This window comes from Hemitrygon akajei, chromosome 11 (genome assembly GCF_048418815.1).
Source record: "Hemitrygon akajei chromosome 11, sHemAka1.3, whole genome shotgun sequence".
NCBI classification, from domain to species: Eukaryota; Metazoa; Chordata; class Chondrichthyes; order Myliobatiformes; family Dasyatidae; genus Hemitrygon; species Hemitrygon akajei.
In genome coordinates, this window is record NC_133134.1 from 68,997,171 (window position 1) to 69,024,240 (window position 27,070).

At 43.5% G+C, this 27,070-nt stretch overlaps 1 protein-coding gene across 8 annotated transcripts in view; it reads left to right on the forward strand.

Moving 5' to 3' along the window:
* Positions 1-819: 819 nt before the first annotated feature.
* The window catches only part of LOC140735685 (myosin phosphatase Rho-interacting protein-like), a 307,455-nt gene continuing 281,204 nt past the window's right edge, over positions 820-27,070 (forward strand). For 2 of the 8 annotated variants that reach the window (XM_073061038.1, XM_073061039.1), the window contains exon 1: positions 821-1,419. In XM_073061038.1, the coding sequence (XP_072917139.1) occupies positions 1,297-1,419 (123 nt within the window). In that variant the 5' untranslated portion in view covers positions 821-1,296. Of the gene's footprint in view, positions 1,420-27,070 lie in introns of all 8 variants that reach the window. The other 6 variants (XM_073061037.1, XM_073061040.1, XM_073061042.1 and 3 more) reach the window with 5 other exon arrangements.

Sequence of the window (27,070 nt, forward strand, 5' to 3'; positions counted from 1 at the left end):
TTTATTGTCCCGGGAACTGCCTATTTTCAGAGATGGAGGACAGCCTGTATATCCTAATGTAGTTGAGTTTGATTGGTGGAGATGTCCAGTTGTCTTGAATACAGACAGACAGACATACTTTATTGATCCCGAGGGAAATTGGGTTTCGTTACAGTCGCACCAACCAAGAATAGTGTAGAAATATAGCAATATAAAACCATAAATAATTAAATAATAATAAGTAAATCATGCCAAGTGGAAATTAGTCCAGGACCAGCCTATTGGTTTAAGGTGTCTGACACTCCGAGGTAGGAGTTGTAAAGTTGATGGCCACAAGCAGGAATGACTTCCTATGACGTTCAGTTTTGCATCTCAGTGGAATGAGTCTCTGGCTGAATGTACTCCTGTGCCTAACCAGTACATTATGGAGTGGATGGGAGACATTGTCCAAGATGGCATGCAACTTGGACAGCATCCTCTTTTCAGACACCACCGTCAGAAAGTCCAGTTCCACCCCCACAACATCACTGGCCTTACAAGTTTGTTGATTCTGTTGGTGTCTGCTACCCTCAGCTTGCTGCCACAGCACACAACAGCAAACATGATAGCACTGGCCACCACAGACTGGGAGAACATCCTCAGCATCGCCCGGCAGATGTTTAAGGACCTCAGTCTCCTCAGGAAATAGAGACGGCTCTGCCCCTTCTTGTAGACAGCCTCAGTGTTCTTTGACCAGTCCAGACTGGAAGAAGATTGGAAGTTGCAGAGATCAGGAAGAACGTGACATAGTTGTGATAGATGAGTCCGGGACCTGGCTCGGTCCCGGGCTGTTCTGTGTCCTGCTCTAGTCAGGTAGCTCCACATCCGGCCTCACTCTGTTCCTTTTCCTGACCCGATCCGTTTCGTGTTCCGCGTTGGTTCTTGCCCTGACCAGGTGGCTCCAGGTTGAGGTCGGTACTCACTCGTGCCCTCCTCCAGCGCTCTGTGCCTCCGGCTGACGAGATCGGGCAATGCGCAGGCGTTGTGTGTGGCGGGGCTGCTGTCGAGGTTTGGCGTTGTGTGCGGCGGAGAGTTCGTGGCCAGGATTCCCTGCAGAAGGCTTGAGCGGCGCTGGTTGAGCATAGATCCCGTTCACATCTTTAGATTTCCCCGCTGCCTGGGAATGCGGCACGGTGGTCCGGACGGTGGCGATTAGCGGGGTACCCGTCGGTTAGCGGCCGTAGAGGGTGTCCCACCTCCGGCAGTTTCGCTGGCTCCGCCTGACATCCATGGGAGTTCCCCGGGCCCGGGCTCGTCTGGCCGCCGCTCTCGGGGACCATGACCGCCAAAGAAACGGCAGCCTGCAGAAAGTTCCAAGCCAACGTCTTCAACCAGAGCAAGTGTCAGAACTGCTTCAAAGCCCGGCAGTCGCACCTGGCATCCGACCAGGATTTGAACCAGGTGAGCGGGCCGTCCGGCGGAGGTTCGCCGGCTCCGTGTAGTGGGTCAGAAGACGCCGAGATCACGCCGCACAGCCCACTGCTGTCCCGGGACAGAGCGCTGCCTCTCCCCGGACAGAGTTCGTCCCCCCGTTTCTCCGCCCCTCCGACCCCTCCCTCCTCCCCTCTCTCCCCCGGATCCCTCCCTCTCTCCCCTCAGACCCCCTCTCTCCCCTCCTTTCTTCCCTCCCTCGCCCCTCTCTCCCCACTGACCCTCTCCCCCCTCTCTCTCTCTCCCCTCCGACCCCCTCCCTCCCTCTCTCTCTCCCCTCCGACCCCCTCCCTCCCTCTCTCCCCTCCCCCTCTCCCCTTCTCCCCTCTCCCTCTCCCCTTCTCCCCTCTCCCCTCTCCCCTTCTCCCCTCTCCCCTTATCCCCTCTCCCCCCTCGCCCCTCTCCCCCCTCGCCCCTCTCCCCCCTCGCCCATCTCACCTCCCCATCTCCCCTCTTGCCCCCTCGCTCGTTCCCGACCCCTCGCTCGTCCTCTCTCGCCCCCGGACCCCTCCCTCCCTCCCTCCCCACCGACCCCCTCTCTCCCCTCCTTTCTCCCCTCCCTCCCCCCTCTCTCCCCTCCCTCCCCCCTCTCTCCCCTCTGACCCCCTCCCTCCCCCCTCCCTCCCCCCTCTCCCCCCTCTCCCCCTCCCTCCCCACTCTCCCCCTCCCCACTCTCCCCCTCCTCCCCCTCCCCACTCCCCCTCCTCCCCCCTCCCCACTCTCCCCCTCCCTCCCCACTCTCCCCCTCCCTCCCCACTCTCCCCCTCTCTCTCCCCTCCCGACCCCCTCCCTCCCCCTCCCTCCCCCCTCTCCCCCCTCCCTCCCCACTCTCCCCCCTCTCCCCCCTCCCTCCCCACTCTCCCCCCCCCCCTCCCCACTCTCCCCCTCCTCCCCCCTCCCCACTCTCCCCCTCCTCCCCCCTCCCCACTCTCCCCCTCCCTCCACACTCTCCCCCTCCCTCCACACTCTCCCCCTCTCTCTCCCCTTCGACCCCCCTCTCCTCCCTCCCTCCTCTCCCCCCCCTCTCCCCCCCCCTCTCCCCCCCCCTCTCCCCCCCCCTCTTCCCCCTCCCCCCCCCCCTCTTCCCCCTCCCCCCCCCCCTCCCCCCCCCTTCCCCCCCCCCTCCCCCCCCCCTCCCCCCCCCCTCCCCCCCCCTCACCCCCCTCACCCCCTCCCCCCCCTCACCCCCCTCACCCCCCTCCCCCCCCTCACCCCCCTCACCCCCCTCACCCCCTCCCCCCCCTCACCCCCCTCACCCCCCTCACCCCCTCCCCCTCCCCCTCCCCCCCCCTCCCCCTCCCCCTCCCCCTCCCCCTCCCCCCCCCTCCCCCTCCCCCTCCCCCCCCTCCCCCTCCCCCTCTCCCCCCCTCCCCCTCCCCCTCTCCCCCCCTCCCCCTCCCCCTCCCCCTCCCCCTCCCCCTCTCCCCCCCTCCCCCTCCCCCTCTCGTCCCCTCTCGTCCCCTCTCGCCCCCGACCCCTCCCTCTTCCCAACTATCCCCCCCTACCCCTCCCTCTTCCCAACTATCCCCCAATCCCTCCCAACTATCCCCACCACCCCCAACCAGCCAACGGACCGACCCCCCACTCCCCGCCCACGGATCCTGCTGACCTCCCCAGTCCCCCTGACCCCCTCCACCTCCCGATTATCTCCTCCCCAACCATCCCAGGGACACATCCCCCCTCTCCTGCCTGTTCTCCCTCTCTCCCCCCCAGTCTTCCCCCACCCCCTCCTAGCCTTGTAATTACTGGAATGCTGTGTTTCTATAATCGTTTCATCTGTTGTGGCAATTGCTTAGTCTAATCCCAGCCATCACAGTGCAATGGGTAATCTGTTTAATTAGATTTCAGTCCTATACTTATTTTGACTGATTTCTATCAAGGTCAAAGCTGTGTTTAATTTCTGTGCAGTGAGCTGAAAGAATTCTGCCCAGGGGCTTATTCAAATGTCTTTCAGTTTCTATCAATATATTTAAAGTTCAGTATTGAACTCCAACACTTTATTACCAAATGTTGGCTAGTTTAAATTATTTTGGAAGCATGCAGTAGGTTTAATAGAGTCATAGAAAAGTAGACCACAGAAATAGGCCTTTTGACCCATCTAGTCCATGCTGAACCATTTAAACTCCCTACTCCCATCTACCTGCACCAGACCATAGCCCTTCATACACCTACCATCCATGTACCTATCCAAATTTCTATTAAACATTGAAATCAAGCTCACATGCACCACTTGTGCAGGGAGCTCATTCCACACTCTCATGGCCTTTTATAACCATATAACAATTACAGCACGGAAACAGGCCATCTTGGCCCTTCTAGTCCATGCCGACGCTCACCTAGTCCCAGTGGCCCGCACTCAGCCCATAACCCTCCATTCCTTTCCTGTCCATATACCTATCCAATTTTACTTTAAATGACAATACTGAACCTGCTTCTACCACTTCTACTGGAAGCTCATTCCACATAGCTACCACTCTCTGTGTAAAGAAATTCCCCCTCATGCTGCCCTTAAACTTTTGCCCCCTAACTCTCAAATCATGTCCTCTGTTTGAATCTCCCCTACTCTCAATGGAAAAAGCCTATCCACGTCAACTCGATCTATCCCCCTCATTATTTTAAATACCTCTATCAAGTCCCCCCTCAACCTTCTACGCTCCAAAGAATAAAGACCTAACTTGTTCAACCTTTCCCTGTAACTTAGGTGCTGAAACCCAGGTAACGTTCTGGTAAATCTTCTCTGTACTCTCTCTATTTTGTTGACATCTTTCCTATAATTCGGTGACCAGAACTGTACACAATACTCCAAATTCGGCCTTACCAATGCCTTGTACAATTTTAACATTACATCCCAACTCTATACTCAATGCTCTGATTTGTAAAGGCCAGCATACCAAAAGCTTTCTTCATCACCCTATCCACATGAGATTCCACCTTCAGGGAACTATGCACCATTATTCCTAAATCACTCTGTTCTACTGCATTCTTCAATGCCCTATCATTTATGATGTATGTCCTATTTGGATTATTCCTACCAAAATGTAGCACCTCACACTTATCAGCATTAAACTCCACCTGCCATCGTTCAGCCCACTCTTCTAACTGGCCTAAATCTCTCTGCAAGCTTTGAAAACCTACTTCATTATCCACAACGCCACCTACCTTAGTATCATCTGCATACTTACTAATCAAATTTACCACCCTATCATCCGGATCGTTAATGTATATGACAAACAACATTGGACCCAGTACAGATCCCTGAGGCACACCACTAGTCACCGGCCTCCAATCTGACAAACAGTTATCCACCACTATTCTCTGGCATCTCCCATCTAGCCACTGTTGAATCCATTTTACTACTTCAATATTAATACCTAACGATTGAACCTTCCTAACTAACTTTCCATGCGGAACCTTGTCAAAGGCCTTACTGAAGTCCATGTAGACAACATCCACTGCCTTACCCTAGTCAACTTTCCTTGTAACCTCTTCAAAAAATTCAATAAGATTTGTCAAACTTGACTTTCCATGCACAAATCCATGTTGACTATTCCTAATCAGACCCTGTCTATCCAGATAATTATATATACCATCTCTAAGAATACTTTCCATTAATTTACCCACCACTGACGTCAAACTGACAGGCCTATAATTGCTAGGTTTACTCTTAGAACCCTTTTTAAACAATGGAACCACATGAGCAATATGCCAATCCTCTGGCACCATCCCCTTTTCTAATGACATTTGAAATATCTCTGTCAGAGCCCCTGCTATTTCTACACCAACTTCCCTCAAGGTCCTAGGGAATATTCTGTCAGGACCCGGAGATTTATCCACTTTTATATTCCTTAAAAGTGCCAGTACTTGCTCTTCTTTAATCATCATAGGTTCCATAACTTCCCTACTTGTTTCCTTTACCTTACACAATTCAATATCCTTCTCCTTAGTGAACACCGAAGAAAAGAAATTGTTCAAAATCTCCCCCATCTCTTTTGGCTCCGCACATAGCTGTCCACTCTGATTCTCTAAGGGACCAATTTTATCCCTCACTATCCTTTTGCTATTAATATAACTGTAGAAACCCTTTGGATTTATTTTCACCTTACTTGCCAAAGCAACCTCATATCTTCTTTTAGCTTTTCTAATTTCTTTCTTAAGATTCTTTTTACATTCTTTATATTCCTCGAGCACCTCATTTACTCCATGCTGCCTATATTTATTATAGATCTCCCTCTTTTTCTAAACCAAGTTTCCAATATCCCTTGAAAACCATGGCGCTCTCAAACATTTAACCTTTCCTTTCAACCTAACAGGAGCATAAAAATTCTGTACCCTCAAAATTTCACCTTTAAATGACCTCCATTTCTCTATTTCATCCTTCCCATAAAATAAATTGTCCCAATCCACTCCTTCTAAATCCTTTTGCATCTCCTCCAAGTTAGCCTTTCTCCAATCAAAAATCTCAACCCTGGGTCCAGTCCTATCCTTCTCCATAATTATATTGAAACTAATGGCATTGTGATCACTGGACCCGAAGTGCTCCCCAACACATACGTCCGTCACCTGACCTATCTCATTCTCTAACAGGAGATCCAACACTGCCCCTTCTCTAGTCAAACCATCGAGCCCTTTTACAGAATGGGCTTCCCAGTCTGTGTGTGGAAAATTAAAATCTCCCACAATCACAACCTTGTGCTTACTACAAATATCTGCTATCTCCTTACAAATTTGCTCCTCCAATTCTCGCTCCCCATTAGGTGGTCTATAATACACCCCTATAAGTGTTACTATACCTTTCCCATTCCTCAATTCCACTCAAATTCTTTTGAGTGAAGAAGTTTCCCCTCATGATCCACTTAAACTTTTTACCTTAACCCATGCTCTCTGGTTGTAGTCCAACCCAACCTCAATGGAAAAGGTCTGCTTGCATTTACCCTATCTATACTGTTCATAGTTTTGTATAGCTCTATCAAATCTCCTCTCAATCTTTTACGTTCTAAAGAATACAGTCCTAACTATTTCAATCTTTCCTCATAACTCACATCCTCCAGACCCGGCAACATCCTTGTAAATTTTCTCTGCACTCTCTCCATCTTGTTTATGTCTTTCCTGTAGGTAGGTAACCGAAACTGCTCGTAATACTCCAAATTAGGCCTCAGCAATGTCTTGTACAACTTCTATCTTCTGCATTCAAGACATTGATTTATGAAGGCCAGTGCTGCAGAAGCAACACCTCACGCTTATCTGCATTAAATTCCATCTGCCATTTTTCCAGTTGATGCAGATCCCTCTGCAAGCCGTGATAACCTTCCTCACTGTCCAGTACCACCCAATCTTGGTGTCATCTGCAAGTTTGCTGATCCATTTGAACTCACCATCATCCAGATCATTGATATAGATGAGAAACAACAAAGGACCCAGCACTGATCCCTGTGGCTCACCTCTAGTCAGAGAGGCAACCCTCTACTACCACTCTCTGGCTTCTCCCAAACAGTCAATGCCTAATCTAATTTACTATCTCATCTTGAATGCTGAGCCACAGAACATTTTTGACCAATCTCTCATGTAGGACCTTGTCAAATGCCATGTTAAAGTCCATGTAGACAATATCCACTGCCCTGCCTTCATCCACTTCCCTGGTAACTTCCTTGAAAAACTGTAAGATTGATTAGACATGATCTACCATGCACAAAGCCATGCTAACTATCCTAATCAGTCCCTGTCTATCCAAATACTTGCATATCCAGTCGCCTAGGATACTTTCCAATAACTTTCCCACAACTGTTATCAGACTTACTGGCCTATAATTTCCTGGTTTAAGTTTAGAGCCTTTTTTAAACAGCTGAACAGCATCGGTTATCCTCCAGTCCTCTGGTACCTCTCTTGTCATTAAGGATGGATTAATATCTCTGCTAGGGCCTTGGTAATTTCTGCACTTGCCTTCCTTAGGGTCCAGGGGAACTCCTCGTTAGGCCCTGGGGATTTATCTAGCCCAATTTGCCTCAACATTTCCTTTGTACTGTGTACAGGGTCCATGAAGTTGATGCCACTTTGCCTGCCTTTTATAGATTCAGAAGACAGACACTAAGTAAATATAGATGCAAAAATCATCCCCCATCTGTTTTGGCTCCACATTCTGGTCTTCCAGAGGATCAGTTTTGTCCCTTGCAATCCTTTTGCTCCTAACATATCGCAGAATCCACTAAGATTGTCCGTCATGTTGTCTGCTAGAGCAACCTCATGCCTTCTTTTACCCTTCCAGATTTCTTTCACCCTTCCAGATTTCTTTCTTAAGTGTTCTTTTGCATTTCTTATATTTCTAATAGATAAATTCTATCTCCTGTGATCACAATTGTATCTCCTTTATTGGAGAGGCATTGGAGAGGGATAGGAACAGGCAAGTTAGGAAAGCGTTTAATTGGAGTAAGGGGAAATATGAAGCTATCAGGCAGGAACTTGGAAGCATACATTGGGAACAGATGTTCTCGGGGAAATGTACAGCAGAAATGAGGCAAATGATTAGGGGATATCTGTGTGATGTTCTGCATAGGTACATTCCAATGAGACAGAAAGGATGGTAGGGGACAGGAACCGTGGTGTACAAAGGCTGTTGAAAATCTAGTCAAGAAGAAAAGAAAAGCTTACAAAAGGTTCTATAAACTAGGTAATGATAAAGATCTAGAAGATTATAAGGCTAATGAAATTAGAAGAGCTAGAAGTGGCCATGAGAAGGCCTTGGCAAACAGGATTAAGGAAAATCCCAAGGCATTCTACAAGTATGTGAAGAGCAAGACGATAAGACGTGAGAGAATTGGACCAATCAAGTGTGACAGTGGAAAAGTGTGTATGGAACCGGAGGAGATGGCAGAGGTTCTTAATGAGTACTTTGCTTCAGTATTCACTACGGAATAGCGTATTGTAGGGATGACTTACAGTGGATTGAAAAGTCTGAGCATATAGACATTAAGAAACAGGACGTGCTTTGGAAAGCATCAAGTTGGATAAGTCTCTGGGACCAGATGAGATGTGGGAAGCGAGGGAAGAGATTGCTGAGCCTCTGGCAATGATCTTTGCACCATCAATGTGGACAGGAGAGGTTCCGGAGGATTGGAGGGTTGCAGAGGGTTCAAGAAAGGGAGTAGAGATTGGGAATAGTCAGTATGGCTTTGTCAAAGGCGGGTCGTGCCTCACGAGCCATTGAATTTTTTGAGGATATGACTAAACACACTGATTAAGGTAGAGCAGTAGGTATAGTGTAAATGGATTTCAGCAAGGCATTTGATAAGGTACCCCATGCAAGGTTTATTGAGAAAGTAAGGAGGCATGGGATTCAAGAGGACATTGCTTTGTGGATCCAGAACTGGCTTGCTCACAGAAGGCAAAGAGTGGTTGCAGACGGGTCATATTCTGCATGGAGGTTGGTGACCAGTGGTGTGCCTCAGGGATCTGTTCTGGTACCCCTACTCTTTGTCATTTTTATAAGTGACCTGGATGAGGAAGTGGAGGGATGGGTTATTTATAACACACTAGTCAGGTCACACTTGGAATATTGTCAATAGTTTGGCGCCCCTTATCTCAGAAAGGATGTACTGTCATTGGAGAGAGTCCAGAGGATGTTCACAATCTAATACATTGATGAAAGTAATAGATATAGATATAGTAATAAATTTCAGCAAGGCATTTGATAAGGTACTCCAAGTAAGGAGGCATGGGATACAAGGGGACCTTGCTTTGTGGATCCAGAATTGGCTTGCTCACAGAAGGCAAAGAGTGGCTGTAGAGGGGTTGTATTCTGCATGGAGATCTGTAACCAGTGGTGTGCCTCAGGGATCTGTTCGTGATTTTTATCAATGGCCTGGATGAGGAAGTGGAGGGATGGGTTAGTAAATTTTCTGGTGACACAAAGGTTGGGGGTGTTGTGGATAATGTGGAGGGCTGTCAGAAGTTACAGTGGGACATTGATAAGATGCAAAACTGGGCTGAGAAGTGGCAGATGGAGTTCAACCCAGATAAGTGTGAGTTGGTTCATTTTGGTAGGTCAAGTATGATGACAGAATATAGTATTAATGGTAAGATTCTTGGCAGTATGGAGGATCAGAGGGATCTCGAGGTCCATGTCCATAGGATGCTCAAAGCAGCTGTGCAGGTTGACTCTGTGGTTAAGAAGGCATACAGTGCATTAGCCTTCATCAACCGTGGGATTGAGATTAAGAGCCGAGAGGTAATGTTACAACTATACAGGACCCTGGTCAGACCCCACTTGGAGTACTGTGCTCACTACAGGAAGGATGTGGAAACTATAGAAAGGGTGCAGAGGAGATTTACAAGGATGTTGCCTGGATTGGGGAGCATGCCTTATGAGAATAGGTTGAGTGAACTCAGCCTTTTCTTCTTGTAGTGGAAGTGGAAGAGGAAGAAAGGTGACCTGACAGAGGCGTAGGAGATGACGAGAGGCATTGATCATGTGGATAGTCAGAAGTTTTTCCCCAGGGCTGAAATGGCTAACACGAGAGGGCACAGTTTTAAGGTGCTTGGAAGTAGGTACAGAGGAGATGTTGGGTAAGTTTTGTACGCAGAGAGTGGTGAGTGTGTGGAGTGGGCTGCCGGTGACAGTGGTGGAGGCGGATATGATAGGGTCTTTTAAGAGACTCCTGGATAGGTACGTGGAGCTTAGAAAATAGAGGGCTATGGGTAACCCGAGGTAATTTCTAAACTAAGTACATGTTCGGCACAGCTTTGTGGGCCGAAGGGCCTGTATTGTGCTGTAGGATTTCTATGTTTCTAAGCAGAGGTACTGTAGATCAAGATTCTTGGACAATTTGAAGTTTTCCGTACAGCATCTTTTGTTTTTTTTATTACTGTATTTTAGTGTTTGTAACATGCACTGATTTCTTAAACTCTCAATTATTGATTGAATTGAAAAGAGCAAGAATGAATTTCTGTGACAACCCACCCCAAAAAACATGGGATTTAAAATTCCAGAGATATCTCAATAATTTATTACATTTTGAATTTACATTTTTCTAATTATCCCAGAAAATCACTGCACTTACGATTGTTAAACATTTTCAGTTGTTTTATCTGCCAGTCTATCTTTGTTGAGGACATCACCGTGTATTCAAAGTGCATTTATTATTAAAGTATGTATGCAGTGTAAAACTCTGAGATTTGTTGTCCCACAGTCACAAAACAAAGAACCATGGAACCAAAGAAAAAAACATCAAACTCCTCCCACTTTCATGTGTAAACAAAACAAATTGAGCAAATGGCAACAACTGTACTCTTTTCCATAGATGCTGCCTGGCCTGCTGAGTTCCTCTAGCATTTTGTGTGTGTTGCAACTTCATTTCTTTGCCGTGTCAAGTTTTTCCTTTAGAAATTCTTATCTACTGTATGTAACTTATTAGCTACAGTTATATCCCTCCATGAAATCAACAATTCAGTTTAATGTCTCATTCTCAGCTGGTATTGTGAGACTCTAAATGCTTTAACTATCCAGTTGATTCACTTGGTCAGTTTTTAAAAATGTTTAATAATAAGCTTACATTGTTCACTTTTAAAGTAGCTATTTAATTATTGCCTGCATGCTTTGGCTTTTGATGAGAAGATGCCTTGTGTGTGGATTTAGTTGGAAGTGATTCAGTTAGAGTTCATGACACCATCCTTAGTCTTTCAATGACACTGTTTGGTAATTTGAAACCACTGCAGCCTTTCTTTCCAACTCTTGAAATTCTTGCTGAGCTGCCGTTCTACAGATAACTGCATCTCTTTCAGATTGTTCTTCATGGATGGTGCTAGTAGAATAGGGGTGGGGGCTTCCACACATCAGACAACTGATTAGAAAACTGCAGGGGTTTTCAGTGCAATTTTCTGTTGGTTATTAATGGGAGATCTTAATGTTAGATGTTATTGTAACAGTATTTTTTTAATGTTTTGCACTGCTGTTGCAAAATAAAAAAAAGACATATCTCAGCGATAATAAATCTGATTCTGGGGGAGCTTGTCCAATAACCAGGCTTGATGAGTCAGAATTTCTTAAAGATAAACGTTGGGAAGTTAAAATCCAGCACAAATTCACAAAGCATAAATTGTGTTACATTTTCTTTGAACATTATTCAAAACAAATATCTTTTTACTTTTCCCATTTTGGCTCCCCTCTCATTTCTTCTCTTCTTCTCACCTGCTTATCATTTCCCTCTGGGTCCCTTTCTCCTTCCCTTTCTCCAATGGTCTACTCTCTTATCAATTCCTCTTCTGCCCTTTATCTCTTCCGATCACTCAGCTTCTCTCTTCATCTCCCCTTTCTCAGCCACCCACCTTTTCGTTCAACTGGCTTTACCTATCACCTGCCAGCCTGTCCTCCTTCCCTTCTCCCACCACCTTATTTCCCTCTTCCTTTCCTGAGACATTGACTGTATATTCCTCTACATAGATGCTGCCTGACCTGAGTTCCTCCAGCATTTTGTGTGTATAGCCCTGGATTTCCAGCATCTGCAGAATCTCTTGTGTTTATAAATTGTATTTCTCCTTCCTATCCTCGAGTTGAGCTTCCAGTTCAGTATCCTCTGTTTCATTTCTCTCTCTATCCACCTGCAGCTCACACATCTTTGCCTTTGATACAGGACTCAGTGCTCTCTTAGCCATAATTTTATACCTTCTTGTTCCACATCACACATTAGTATAGTCTTAGTAAATCTGTCTTATCTGCCTTAGTCTTCCTATTGAAAATCTGTCCTGAATTTTGCCTTTGACCATAATTTTGTCCATCTTTCCTTTGACCAAAGACATTAAGCTGGAAAAGTATACAGCAGGGAGCTTGAGATGGAGTGCAGGCAGATGATATCTAGCAAGAGAATGATACCTGTTTTCATAGACTGGGATATGGGATATAACATTTTGTAAAACTGTACTGGTTAAACCAATCTTGGAGTATCATATGCAGTTCTGGTTGCTATTCTGCAGAAAGGATGTGATCGTGTTGGGGTTAGAGGATTTTAGTTTTGTAAAGAGGTTGGAAAAGCTGGGCTTATTTTTCTGGAGTGAAGGAGTTTGAGGGTTGACCTCTGATAATTATCTAAAATTATGAGAGGCATAGATAAAAGGTAAATCATTTTCCCATCATGGGGTTATCAAAACCACAAAGGGATAGGTTTAATGTGAGAGGAACGCATTTAAAAGGGGATTTGAGGTGCAAGTTTCAATGCATAGAGAGTGGATAACTGGAAGGCACTGTCAGAGGAGGAAGTAGAAGTAGATGCGATCACTACTTTTAAGAGACAACTGGACTTGAATAGCCAAAGCATACCATTCTAATCACAGATGTGATTAGTGTAGGTGGGCACGAGTGTAATGAGCTGTACAACTCTGATTTCTAATAGAGCAAGTGTGGGACATTGTGTTGCATCTAATAAGGCGGAAGGCAGTGATAGAGCAGGAGGTGCGGCTGCTGAGTGATGTGATTTGGGTGGGGAGGGTGATATGGACTGGAGGTGCAGCTGTTTACTTAATGATAGAGAGTGCAGTTGGGCAGCTTGCTGACTCACGGGAAGCTAATAGATGGGTAGTGTGCAGGACTGACTGATGCAGAGAGTGGAAACGGCAAAATGTACTGAATCTTAATCACTGTGGGTGCTTGTGAGAGAGTTCCCTGTATTAAAAGCTCTCTTGTATGACTGTATAACACATTGCTCTCTTGTAGTTACGAAGGACTCTTGGATCTAGAACTGAACTGGCAGATACAAATTGAAATGTAAAAGATGACAGTATTTCAGTAGTTTAAGAAATGAATATTCTCCTTTGGCTTCTGTTCAGTTACGTATTCAATTCTTGCCTTGGTCTCGCTGTAGTATCTGCTCTGTTCACCATGGACATAAGGAGAGAGCAATAGCAGTTCATCTATGCAATCACTTGCCTTGGTTTTGATGGCAATTTGGAGAAGGTAATAGTAACAGATCCCTTAAGATTGAAATGATAGGCACCATATGCAGTATTTTAGGTGGTGAAAGTTTTCAATTACAAAATGCCATGCAGGTACCGTAGATTCCGGACTACAGAGCGCACCTGATTAAAAGCCGCAGGCTCTAATTTTAGAAATAAAATCAATTTTTTAATTGTAAAGGCCGCACCGGATTTTAGGCCGCACCGCTACTTTTAAATATACATACGTATCGGTAACACAAATTACGTTGCATATACTTTTTTACTGAACAGCACGAACAACATTCCAATATCTCCTAGCGACTGGTAAAAATATATATACTGCAGCCTACCAGGAAAAGTTATTGATCGACTTTAACTTAAAAGCAGCGTTTTCGCTCGGGTCTGACGCGCTTGCGTAATGCGATCGGGTCTGACGCGCTTGCGTAACGCGATCGGGTCTGACGCGCTTGCGTAACGCGATCGGGTCTAATCGGGTCTGATGCGCTCGGGTCTTGCTTTTCTTCGAGTATTTTCCATGTTGATGAGGGTGAGTACAAATGACTGATTTACAATAATTTAATTGTGAAAGTGCGCTTGATTTATCGTACAATTTCATTGGACCTCTGAACTACTCATCAATTTTATTGGTCTACTGTTACGAGGCAAAATGTTTACGAGGCGGCATGAAAAAAAACCATGTATTAGCCGCTCTGGATTATAGGCCGCAGAGTTCAAAGCTGTTCAAAATGTGGGAAAAAAGTAGCGGCTTATAATCCGGAATCTACGGTAATTTGGTCTGTGAGAATTTTGCACAGTGCTCCCAAGCTTGTAGTATATACTCCCATCTCTGCAATCTTACTAAAGTTTTTGATCTACTGTGCAGCTGTCAATAGCTGTCTGAGACTAAATAAAGTATGAAACACAGAACTGTTAGTACAAGCAGTTATTTTGCCATGTTCATGGTGAACTTGGGTTTTCCTGTTCTGATTTACTGAACTTATTTACTTGCTTCCTGTTCTTGCCTGTTATATTCTGTAGCTTTTTGAATATTATGATCAGCTTTGGCAACTATTGCTACCCATGGCAAAGCAAATCAACGTAAGACAAAGGAACAGAATTGGGCCAGTCAGCCCATCGAGTCTGCTTCGCTATTCTGTCATGGCTGATTTTTATCCCTCTCAACCCCATTTTCCTGCCTTCTCCCTGTAACCTTTGACACCTTCAGTAACCTATCGACCTTCATTTTAAATATACTTGTCCTCCACAGCTGTCTGTGGCAACAAATTCCACAGATTCACTGTCCTCTGGCTAAAGAAATTCCTCCTCATCCCTGTTCTAAATGGATATCCGTATATTATGAGGCTGCATCCTCTGGTCCTAGATTCCCCCATTATAGGAAACCTCTTCCCAACATCCACTTTCAAAATTTGGTAGGTTTTAATGAGATTCCCCCTCCCCCCCATTCTTCTCTAAATTCCAGCGAGTACAGGCTCAGAGCCAACAAATTCTCCTCATAGGTTATTCCTTTCATTCCTGTAATCATTCTCATGAACATCCTCTGGGCCCCCTCTAATGCTAGCCCATCCTTTCATAGATAAGGGGCTGAAAACTACTCACAATATTCTAAGTGCGGTATGACCAATGCCTCATAAAGCTTCAGCAGCACATCCTTATTTTTACATTTGTGTCCTTTTGAAATGACATTGCATTTGCCTTCCTTACCCCCCCCCCCAACTCAACCTGCGAGTTAACCTTTAGGGAGTCCTGTACAAGAACTTCCAAGTCCCTTTGCACCTGGAGTTTTGAATTTTTTCCGTTTAGCAAAGAGTCTGCACTTTTATTCCTTTTATCAAAGTGTATGACCATACACCTCCCTGCACTATATTCCATCTGCCGCTTCTTTGCCCATTCTCCCAATCTAAGTCCTTCTGCAGACTCCCTGCTTCCTCAACACTAGCTGCTCCTCCACATGATCTTTGTATTGTCTGACCATTGTATTATTGTAATCTTTCCTTGCATCTCATCCCTGATATCCTCTTGATAAATTTTAGAACCAGCTTCTTTGAAAAAGTCTGACATTCTTCCTCCAGCAAGAAACTAATTATTTTTATGGTCCTATTTATGGATTTTTGCTTTTGTATTAATGTCTCTACATATCAAGTTCAGAATAATGTTTCTCAATTTTGTGGCCACTTCTCTTTTCCACTGAGATTGGGTGGGATTACAACCAGATGTCATGGCTTAAGAGTGAAATGTGTAAAGTTTAAGGTGAACATGAGGGAAAACTTTTTCACTCAGAGGGTTGTGAGATTGTGGAATGAGCTGCCAGCGCAAGTTGTGCATGGGAGCTTAATTTCAATGTTTAAGAGAAGTTTGGATAGATACATGGATAGTAGTGATTTGAAGGGCACTAGTCCTGATGCAGGTCGTTCGGCATAGGCAGTTTGTATGGTTTTGGCATGGACGATGGGCCTGAATCAGAATCAGGTTTAATATCATTGGCATACGTTGTGAAATTTGTTGCTTGCTGGCTGTTATAGTCATTTGGCCCATGGGGTCTGTGTTGGCCTTTTGTGCAGTGTAGTCAGATATGTTCTGCTGGCTTTTCATAATTTTTAGTATTTAACCAGTTTCTTTCAGAAAGCACAGGTGTGCCTGTATCCACCATGCTTCGTTAGAATTTTGCAGATTTCAACCAGTCTCCTTGTTTCTGAAAAATTTGTTAATTTGTCATCCCTGGATCTTCAGCCCGTCAGTTTAAATCTGCTAATTTGTCTCTGAACCCTTTGATGAGAGCAGTTTTTCACTGCTTACCCCCCTTAAATGATCAGAATTTTGTACACCTCTGTCAAATCTCCTTTGAACTTCTATTATGAACTGTCCTAGATTCTCACCTTTAATAATACTAATAAATGCACATATTATTTTTTCCAATATATGTTTAAATATATATTGTATCACTTTGTTTGGGATATATATGCTGCTTGTTTCTTCTTTCTTTTGTTGGTGACTTTCTGTAGTTTTCTTCCTGCATCCTTCCTGTTTACTGCATTTCTTATTCTAACATCAAAACAAATCTTCAATGTTTGCCCCTAGAAATGCCAAAATGTAGATTGTTCTATATCCTAGTCAAAGTAAAGCCTGTGGTTGGATGGTGGAATGCTTTTTACTGACAAGATCTTGGAGTTGCTAGGAATTTAAATCTAGTGCCCAAAATTGGAGGATAACTGCAAAATTAAGTGAAAAATGTTTTCAACAGTAATAAAGAAATAGATAAATATCAAAAATAACCACAGGAATTTAGGATTATATATAGCAACTGTATGATGCATAAAACAATTATTTGTATGTTCGAATGCCACAAGTACCTGCAAATCTATGAGTAATTTCTTAATTATTGTTCCAATTATTTCCATGTCCATACCAGCAATACTGGGGATGGTGGAAATCAGAAATAAAATCAGGAACTACTGGTTAAGTCTTTGTATTTTGTGTCTATATCAACTATTGGCAGTGCAAGGTGAAAGAAAGTGTTGCAGATGGAAAGAGTGTGTTAGAGGAGAAATTATGGTAGAAATTAATAACGGACTAGAACTATTGCACAGTCCAAATTGTAGATGTTGTGCGGAAGTGGACATTGTGCGAGTCTGGAAGAGAGGTCTCCAGCTGAACGAGGCCTGTCATTGTCTGGGATTAGCCCAGTCTCCATTGTCTGAGTCAGATCCAGAAGAAGATATGAGCTGTTCTCAGAAAGATAGAATTTACTTTTTGTGCAATATCAGCATTAACTCTGTCTGCAGGTTAAACATCAGTGTTGGGATTGGTCCATGATGAGTGGAGTGCTGTGAGTACAGATGAGATGCTGGTCAATGCCATGCAAGTTGTAAGTAATGGCGGGATAACAAGAAGGTAAAATACAAGTGAGGGGATTCTGAAGGCATTTAGGTGGGAAGAGACTGGGCAGTTTTAATTTTAATTGCATGGTAATTTTCACATTGTGTTGCAAATATATTATTTGGTGACATTTGATATAAACTTGTTCCGAATTCTGTGCTCTAATTGCCTTCCCTTATTTGTCATTCACTCAAAACCATGTTCAGTTAAAAAAAAGACTTGGATTTAAGTAATGACTTTTGTGATCTTGTGATTTTGTAAAGCACTTGATAATTGGTGGGTATTTTCAAAGTGCAATCACAGTTATGTACAGTAGGAAGCATGCCAACTAATTTGCACACAGAAGAGCATGAATGTATGACTCCCAGATAATCAATTTCTCTGGTGATAATGTCTGAGAAACTTATTGGTCAGGACACTTTTCTCTGGAGTTCTCCATCTGTGAGAGCAGTGGGACCTCAGTTTAATACTTCATCTAAAATATAGCTGTGCCATTCCCTCGAGACTGCACTGGAGCTCTGGCCTGCAGTTTTGAGCTGAAAGCTCTGGAATGGTGTTTGAAACCACAATGTTCAGGTGAGGAAGTTGTTACTGATGTATGTATGTTAAATACGACCCTTTCTTTCAAAAATCTTTTGTCCATTTCTGTACTTTGTCCATTTAGATAGCAACTTATTTGATCTTCAATTACAGGATGTTTTTCTGTTCCTACCTTGCGTAATTAGTTGATTATTTCATGTTCTTTTCTGCTGCCTGCTGCTGATGTGAAACTGGATACTTGAATTGTGAATTCTCTCCCTCTGGTGCAGAAAGGGAATGTGTGTTCAATTTCATATCAGAGCTTAAATCCTTCTGACAGTTCACATTACTCAACAACAGTCCAAATACAAATAAACTACTTTGTTCTCCCATAGAAGAGCAGAGAGTTGATTTGATCTTTAGTGATGACATCCTCTCTAAAAGCGAACCGGTGGCTGTAAGCATTGGTAGAATTGATGGGTGTAGTAAACCCATTAAAATCATATGGAGCTGAATGTAACCTAAACTAACTTTCCCATACTGTTCCTCGTAACCAACATCTCCATTCCTTTCACCATAGCCAAATCTATCCCGAAGACCCTATCTGAATTGGGAATAGTTGAACTGTGGGTATATGCTAGAGTTACCTCTGAAAACAGCACCTGATACAGGGCAAGACTGTGGTTCCCTGGCTGACACCTATCTCTGCAATGTAAAATCCATGCTCTTGTTTACATACGTTGATGAAGCAGTCTGCTCTGTTGAAGGTGCACCTTGGTAAAAGGTTTGCATAGCACTGTTTGAAGAAAAGCAAAATGAGCTGGTAATCAGGCTGGTGTTTATCTCTTAGTGATGCCACTGAAATAGATAACCTGACTCTTAATCTTGGTGATTTTGCTGCGAATAGATTAACAACTGTAGATCCTACATGAGTTACATTCCAAATGTCAGAGTGTTTTGGGACTTTGAAATTGGGTCAAACATTAAACAAATAGAAGTCTGTACTTTCTAGTTTTATTTCCTAAACATTATAGAAATTATGGAATTACTATATGCAGATTTTGAATAGGATAATGAAAAGAGAGAAAGATCCCAATGTTATTGGGATTTGGAGAAAGGAATAAATTCCTGACCCGTAACAGCAAAGTTTGCCCTGGATATTTTCATTATCCATATCATAGAAACAGAAAAGAGATTGCCATATCAGATCATGTGCACGGCAACAATAAAGGCCTCTCATAACTTTGAGTTGTTAGTTTCTGAAGACCTGGATAATGTCTTTCTTGTCCAGATGTATATTGTGGAGCACATATATATCTTGCCCTATCATGTCATGCTTACAGTTTTCCTTTCCTCAATGTCCTCTGGTCTCCTTCATATCCTGTGACATCTTCACCTTTATTGACCTGTGATAGTGAGCCAAAGTAATAAAATGGTTTTCAAGAACCAGATACATGGCTCGCATGCTTCCACATACACAATTCCAGTCCAGGAAAAAAACCTGAAAAATGCTAATTTAGCCAAGCTGCTTTGAAACCAGTATTTGAACAAGCAACACTGTCTGCAGCTGTATATGGCCTTGAAGTTAAGGAGGAAGTCACCCTTCTAAGTCTTGCTTCCTTGCCATCTTTAGCAGACCCCTTGATTAAACAGTTTCATGTTTTTTAACTGGAGAGAAGCTAATGGCTTGATCTCTCCCAGTCCCTGACCAGAGACTGAACAACTGAGCTTGCCAACCAAGCCAGCAGCTGCCTAAGTAAAAGTTTCATACTGAGGATAATGAATGGAGCCATTGCAATGTAGAATGTTCTCCTAAACCAGTATTGTTCCAGAATGTTCTCCTAAACCAGTTTTGTTCCAGAATGTTCTCCTAAACCAGTTTTGTTCCAGAATGTTCTCCTGAACCAGTAAAGTTTCAGCTAAACTCAATAGATGCTGTGTCCGAACTCCAGTCTTTTACACCCAAGTATGTGGCCGTTCTGTTGATTTACATTGCTAATTGTAATACTCCCTAAAAGCAAACTTTTAAATGAGGAGAAAATTCAGAAATCAGAAGCGCAAAGAGACTTGAGAGTCCTTGTGCAGGATTTCCTAAAGGTTAACTTGCAGATTGAGTCAGTGGTAAAGAAGGCAAATGCAATGTTTGCATTCATTTCAAGAAAATTAGAATGTAAGAGCAAGGATGTAATGCTGAGGTTTTATAAGGTACTGGTCAGACCACACTTGGAGATTGTGAGCATTTTTGGGCTCCTTATCTAAGAAAAGATGTGCTGGCAATAGAGAGGGTCCAGAGGAGGTTCAGGATAAAGAGTCTGGGAATGAAACGGTTAATGTATGAGGAGTGTTTGTTGGCTCTGGGCCTGTACTCGCTGGAGTTCTGAAGAATGAAGGGGAATCTCATTGAAACCTATTGAATATTGAAAGGCCTAGGTAGAGTAGATTTGGAGAGGATGTTTCCTATAGCGGGTGAGTCTCGGACCAGAGAGCGCAACCTTGGAATAGAGGGACATCCATCTAGAACAGAGATGAGGAGGCAGTTCTTTAGCCAGAGGGTGATGAGTCTGTGGAATTCATAACTACAGATGGCTATGGAGCCCAAGCCATTGGGTATATTTAAAGCAGAGGTTAATAGATTCTTGAGTAAGGTGTCAAATGTTACAGGGAGAGGGCAGGAGAATGGGTTTGTTAGGGATAATGAAATCAGCTATGATAGAATGGCAGAGAGGATTTGATGGGCTGATGGCCAAATTCTGCTCCTGTGTCTTATGTTGACACTCAGGAACTTCAGACTGCACACCCTTTCCACTTATGATTCCTTGTTAAGTACTTTGACTTGCCCTTCCTGAAATCAACAGTCGATTCCTTGGTCTTACTGATGTTGTGCAAGGTTGTTGCTGTGAAACCACACAAACAGTTGATCTGTTTCACTCCTGTACACCACCTCGTCACCATCTGAAATTCTGCCAACAATGTTGTGTAGTCAGCAAATTTATAGATGCCGTTTGAGCTGTGCCCGCCACACAGTTATGAATGTAGGGAGAGCAGGGCTAAACACACATCCTTGAGGTGTGCCAGTGTTGACTGTCAGCGAGGAGATGTTATTTCTTATTGATATAGACTGTGGTCTCCTGGAGAGCAAGTCGAGAATTCACTTGCAGAGGCCCAGGTTTTGGAACTTGTTGATTAGAACTGAGGGTGTGATTGTGTTGAATGCTGAGATGTTATCAATAAACAGCCTGATGCAAGTATTACTATTGTCCAGGTGATCCAAGGTTGAGTGGAGAGCTGGTGAGATTCCATTTGCTGTAGACCTATTGTGGCGATAGGCAAATTGCAACAGGTCCAGGTCCTTGCTTAGATAGGAGTTGACTGCAGCCATGACCAATCTCTCAAAGCACTTCATTGCAGTAAATGTGGGTGCCATTGGGTGCTAGATGTTGAGGCAGCTCACCCTTCTCTTAAGCACTGGTATGATTGTTGCCCTTCTGAAGCAGATGGGAACCTCTAACTGCAGCAGGGAGGGATTGAAGATGTTCTTGGAAATTCCACTAATTGGTTGGCACAGGGTTACACCATCGGGACCTGACAACTTGTGATGGTTCTCTCTGCTGAAAGATGTTCTGTCATCAGCCTTTGAGACAGAGATCACAGGGTCACTGGATTGTGCATGGATTCACATAGATGTAGTGTTATTCTCCTTTTCAAAGCAAAATGCTGATTCTTTAAGTTCTCTGAATTGAATGTTTGAATCAAGCTTACCTGAAGCAGGAATTTGCGCTTGATTTTTGTGAATTGAGTAAAGAAGGGAGTCAGGCTTATGATGTTGTGGATTGAAACAGCCCAGGAGAATAAATTTGTTTGGGTAACATTTTGTAATAGACCTGTAAGTGCACTACTTACGGCACATACGTTTAACTAGAACAGAGATGAGGACTTGACTTACTTGACAACAGGAAGTTGCTGTTGATATTGAGAATCTTTAAATAGAGAATGTTGTAGATTCTTAGCAGGTGTGGCAGGAACTGTAGAGAGAGACAGGTAATGTTTTAACATCCGGGAAAAGTTAGAGATCAAATGTATTTTTCACCACCCTGTCTACCTGTGATACTGATTTTAATGAACTATGCACTTGCACTGTTAAGGACCCTCTGTTCCATTATATTATCTCGTGCCTTTTTATTCATACTACAAGTCCTGTGCTGGTTTGATTTAACATTATGCATCACGTCACACACACATCTGTTTACCATTCCTCTGTCCATTTCCCGAACTGATTGAGTTATCTATGTTAACTTCACTATCAACAATGCCTCCTAATTTCAGGTCATCCACAGATTTGCTGATTAAGCCTTGAGTATTTGGATCCAAATTATTTATAAATAATTAACAAATAATAAGAGCCCAAATACTGATCCTGCAGCACACCACTAGTCACTGGCTCCATTCTGAGAAATAACCTTCACTACCACCCTGTGCTTCCCACCTCTGAGCCAGTATTGAATCTGGGTAGATCTTGGCACTCCCCGAATCGATGGGACCTAATCTTCCAGACCAACCTTCCATGTGGGACTTGTGAAAGGCTTTGCTAATGTCTCAAAGCATTAATTACAAGTGCGATTGATACTTTCTGCTTGTTTGAATGAGTGCCATTCCAACAACTCTTAAAAGTGCCACATCACTCAGGTTAAAGCAGTTGCTTGATTGACACTTCTTTAGCCACCCTAAATATTCGTTCCCTCCACCCGGACCTCCCAAATCCATCTCCTGCAGATTCCCCTCCAAGTCCTGACCTGGATGTCCATCTCTATCCCTTCATTTCTGGGTCTAAATCCTGGAAATCCCTGTCAAAAAGCACAGTGTGAGCTCCTTTACTAGAACGACTACTATGCAACATAGAACATTACAGCTCTTTGGCCCCTGACGTTGTGCAAACCTTTTGACCTACTCTTAAGATCAATCTAGCCCTTCTCTCCCATAGAGCCCTCCATTTTTCTATCATCCATGTGCCTATCAAGAGCCTCTTAATTGCCTGTAATGTATCAGCCTCTACCACCACCCCCGGCGGAGCTTTTCACGCACCCACCACACTGTGTGGAAAACCCCCCTAAATAAATAAATAAATCGTACTCTGACATCCTGCCTGTACTTTCCTCCAAGGACCTTAAAATTATTCCCCCCTTGTGTTAGCTACTTCCACCCTGGGAAAGAGTCTCTGGCTGTCCACTCAATCTATATATTTCTTACCATCTTAAACATCTCTCTCAAATCACCTTTCACTTCTTTCATTCCAATCATCTGTTACAGCTCCCTGTGGCCAGTGAGGACACAAAGATTGTCCAAGGTGCAACAATCTTTTCTTTTGCTCTCAATAGTAACATGGGATGTATCCTGGGGGCTTACCTATCCTAATGTTTTTGAAAAGTTCCAGCACATGCTCTTTCTTAACAGCAGCATGTTCCAGTGTACCAGCCTGTTTTAGGTTATTCTGCCAAACATCAAGGTTCCTCTCACTGAATACAGAAGCAAAGTAATCATTAAGGATCTCCTTCGACTTAAGGCATGTTTCCTCTTCTATTGCCGGCGTGTCCTACCTTCACTGTAGTTGTTCTCGGTATCTTACAATTGCCAGCAATGCTCAGATTATAACAAAAAGTTATAAATGAAAAGAAAAGAGGTGGTAGCAGAAAAAGCAAACTCTTTCCCTAGAAACCTCAAAAGGATTCATTTCATATGTTTCGTGTAGCTAACATTTGTTTCCTCCTTTCTCCAATCAAACCTTCAATATCCTTTGTTAACTAAGGTTCCCTGAATTTGCCATCTTTGTCTCATATATAGAATTCTTTCTATCTCACTTTTAAACATGTCCACTTATCAGGAGTTGTTTTCTAACTCTTACATTATAAAAGCAAACCCTCTCGCAATTTAAGTCTTTGATGCTAGGACCAACCTTGTCTTTTTCAATAAACACCGTGAAGCTTACTGAACTTGTCAGGTTCCTGCACAGACACTTCAGTGACTTTTCCATTCTCATTCCTTAAGATGAAAGTGAAGGGCAACCTATAATTTCTGCTTTAGAAAACTTCCGAATTTAACCCCATCTAAGCCTCTTGCATTGAGGCAATCCCAGTCAATACTAGACATGCTAAAATTCTCCACTACTATAAAACTATTGCTTTTACACCCCTCCTGCCTGCATATTTTATTGTCTAATCCTTGCTGATTATTGGGAGGTTTATAGAATAACCCCATCAAAGTGACTACCTATTTCTTATTCCTACATCCAAAGGCCAATCCTCCAGTGTATCCTTCCTGAGTCCTGCCTTAGAGCAACAGTGCAAAATCCTCTCACGCCTGAACCATCTATAACATGGAATACTGAGCTGCAAGTTCTAAATGCCTCAACCATGTTTCTGTGATTGCAACACATAATGCCATGAGCTGATCTGCACTCTCAGGTCATCAGTCTTACTTGTGAGGTTTCTTCCATTAAATCCAATGAGGGCAAGCCTCTTATGCGTCATCCCTCCTGTCTTGGTCAGCTCGTCTCACTGTTTTACTTTCTAAGTATGAGTAAGTATTCCCATTGGCTCACTGCCATTCTGGGCCCCACCCATTGCCTTACAAATTTAAATCCACCTGTGTAATACTAGAAAACTTCCCTAAAGTACTTGTTGCTGATCCTGATGAGAGTCTACTATAAAATCACAGAAACCTAACAGTCTGTTGTGTAATCAAAATCCCTTTCTGCATAGGAAGACAATTTAAGAAACAAAACAAAAATTGTTTACATTATGCCTTTTATTCATTATTGCCCGCAAAAATACTGAATCTCAGAGTTGTAAATGATGACATATGTACTTAGATAATAAATTTACTTTGAACTTTTACATCTTCGAAACATGCCAAAGAGTTTTACAGTCAATGAAGTACTTCTGCAGGGCAGTGACCAATGTAAAACAGGAAGTGGCAGCCCAGATGACATAGACAGCTTCTATAAATGGCAGTTTGTTAGGACAAAGGGGAGAAGTTCTTTGGTCACTTCTAACAGGTGACATATGATCCTTTTATGACTAGATGAGAGTAGAGGGTCTTACTTTAGACCCAAGGAAGCGGAATTTACAGGAACAAATTTGTAGAGATTGCATGACTGTTGCAAGAAATACAAGGTTGTTATGGTAAGTGACTTTAACTTTCCACGTACTGACTGGGACTCCCATTCTATAAAATGACTAGATGGGATAGAATTTGTCAAAAGTGTTCAGGAAAGTTTGTTTAATCAATGCATAGAAGTTCACTAGAGAGTGTGATACTTGATCTGGTGTTAGGAAATGAGACAGGGCAGGTGACAGAAGTTTGTACACTCTGCTTCTAGTGATCATAATGCCATTAGTTTCAAAGTAATTAAGGAAAAAAGATAGGTCTGGTCCGCCAGTTGAGATTCTAAATTGGAGAAAGGCCAATTTTGATGATATCATAAAGGATCTGGCAAATGGATTGGGACAGACTCTTTTCTGGCAAAGGTGTGCTTGGTAATTGGGAGGCCTTCAAAAGTGAAATTTTGAGAGTACAGACTTTATATGTGCCTGTTGGAATAAAAGGCAAGGACAACAGGTTTAGGAACCTTGTTTTTCAAGAGATATTGCGGTCCTGGTCAAGGGGAAAAAAAGGTGTATAGCAGGTTTAGGCAGGTAGGTATAAATGAGGTACTTGTGGAGCACAAGAAATGCAAGAGAACATTTAAGAAAAAAATTAGGAAGGCTAAAAGACGATATGAAGTTGCTCTAGCAGACAAGGTGAAGGAGATCATAAGGGATAATACAGATATGTTAAGAGCAAGGGAGAAAATTGGTCTGGAAGATCAGAATGGTAATCTATGTGTGGAGCCAAAAGAGATGGGGGAGATCTTAAATGGATTTTTTTGCGTCTGTATTGACTTGGAAGATGGACATGGAGTCTGTAGAAGCGAGGCAAAACTGTATTAAGGTTGTGGACCCTATACAGATTACAGAGAGGGAGTTGTTTGCTGTCTTGAGGCAAATTAGGATGGAGATATCCCCAGGGCCTGACAAGGTGTTCTCTCAGAACTTGTGGGAGGCAAGTGTAGAAATTGCAGAGATATTTAAATCGTCCTTTGGATCAGGTGAGGTACTGGAGGATTGGAGGACAGCTAATGTTGTTCCACTGTTTAAGGAGGTCTCTAAGAATAAGCCAGGAAATTATAAGCTGTTGAGCCTGACATCAGTAGAAAGTAAGTAATTGGAAAGTATTCTGATGGACCACATATTTAAGTATTTGGGTAGACAGGGACTGATGAGGGATAGTTAACATAGCTTTGTGTGTTGTAGGTTTTGTCTAACTGATCTTGTAGAGTTTTTTGAAGGTTACAAGGAAAGTTGATGAGGGCAAGGTAGTGGATGTTGTCTGCATGGACTTTAGCAAGACCTTTGACAAGGTCCTGCTTGGGAGGTTGTTTAAGAAGGTTCAATCACTTGGCATTCAAGACAAGATGGTAAATTGGATTAGACATTGGCTTTGTGAGAGAAGCCAGAGAGTGGTAGTAGAGGGTTGCCTCTCTGACTGGATACCTGTGGCTAGTGATGTGCTGTGGGGTTTGGTGCTGGGTCCTTCGTTGTTTTTCATCTATATTGTGGGGATGTGCAAACTCCACAGATTGGCAAAGATCAGGATTGATCCCAGGATGTTAGAGCTTGTGAGGCAACCAATCTGTTAGTTGTGTCTTCTGCTGGTCCATAACTGCCCCTCCCTTCACCCACACCCCAAGGAACTGAACCTTTGTCACTTGTGTAACAGCGTGACAGGCAGGGATGTGAACCACTATACACAGTTGCTTCAGTTCCAGTAATGGTAGTTTAAGTCTGTAGTGGAAGTGCACACACAGGCTCCAGACACCAAGAGAGTTAACAAGCCTTGCTACTGTGGCCCATGTTACTTTCAGACAGAATAGCAGGTGTGATTGCGTTCGCTGTCATGGAAGGCTGCTTCACTATTCAGAAACTCTGTAAATGTTGACCATCTTGGAAGTAGTTGCTGTTCTGATCTGTAACTTGGCTAACTATACATAATTAGATTTCAGATTTAATCTACTGGCTTCTATGTTTGTTACATTTGCCTTAAGTATGTGGCCTGTTGGTTCCCAACAAGAGAAAACCTGCAGATGCTAGAAATCTGAGCAACACACATAAAATATTGAGGAACTTGGGCAGCATCGATGGAAAGGAGTCCAGTTGATGTTTTGGACCGAAACCCTTCAGCAGGACTGGAGAAAGAAAGC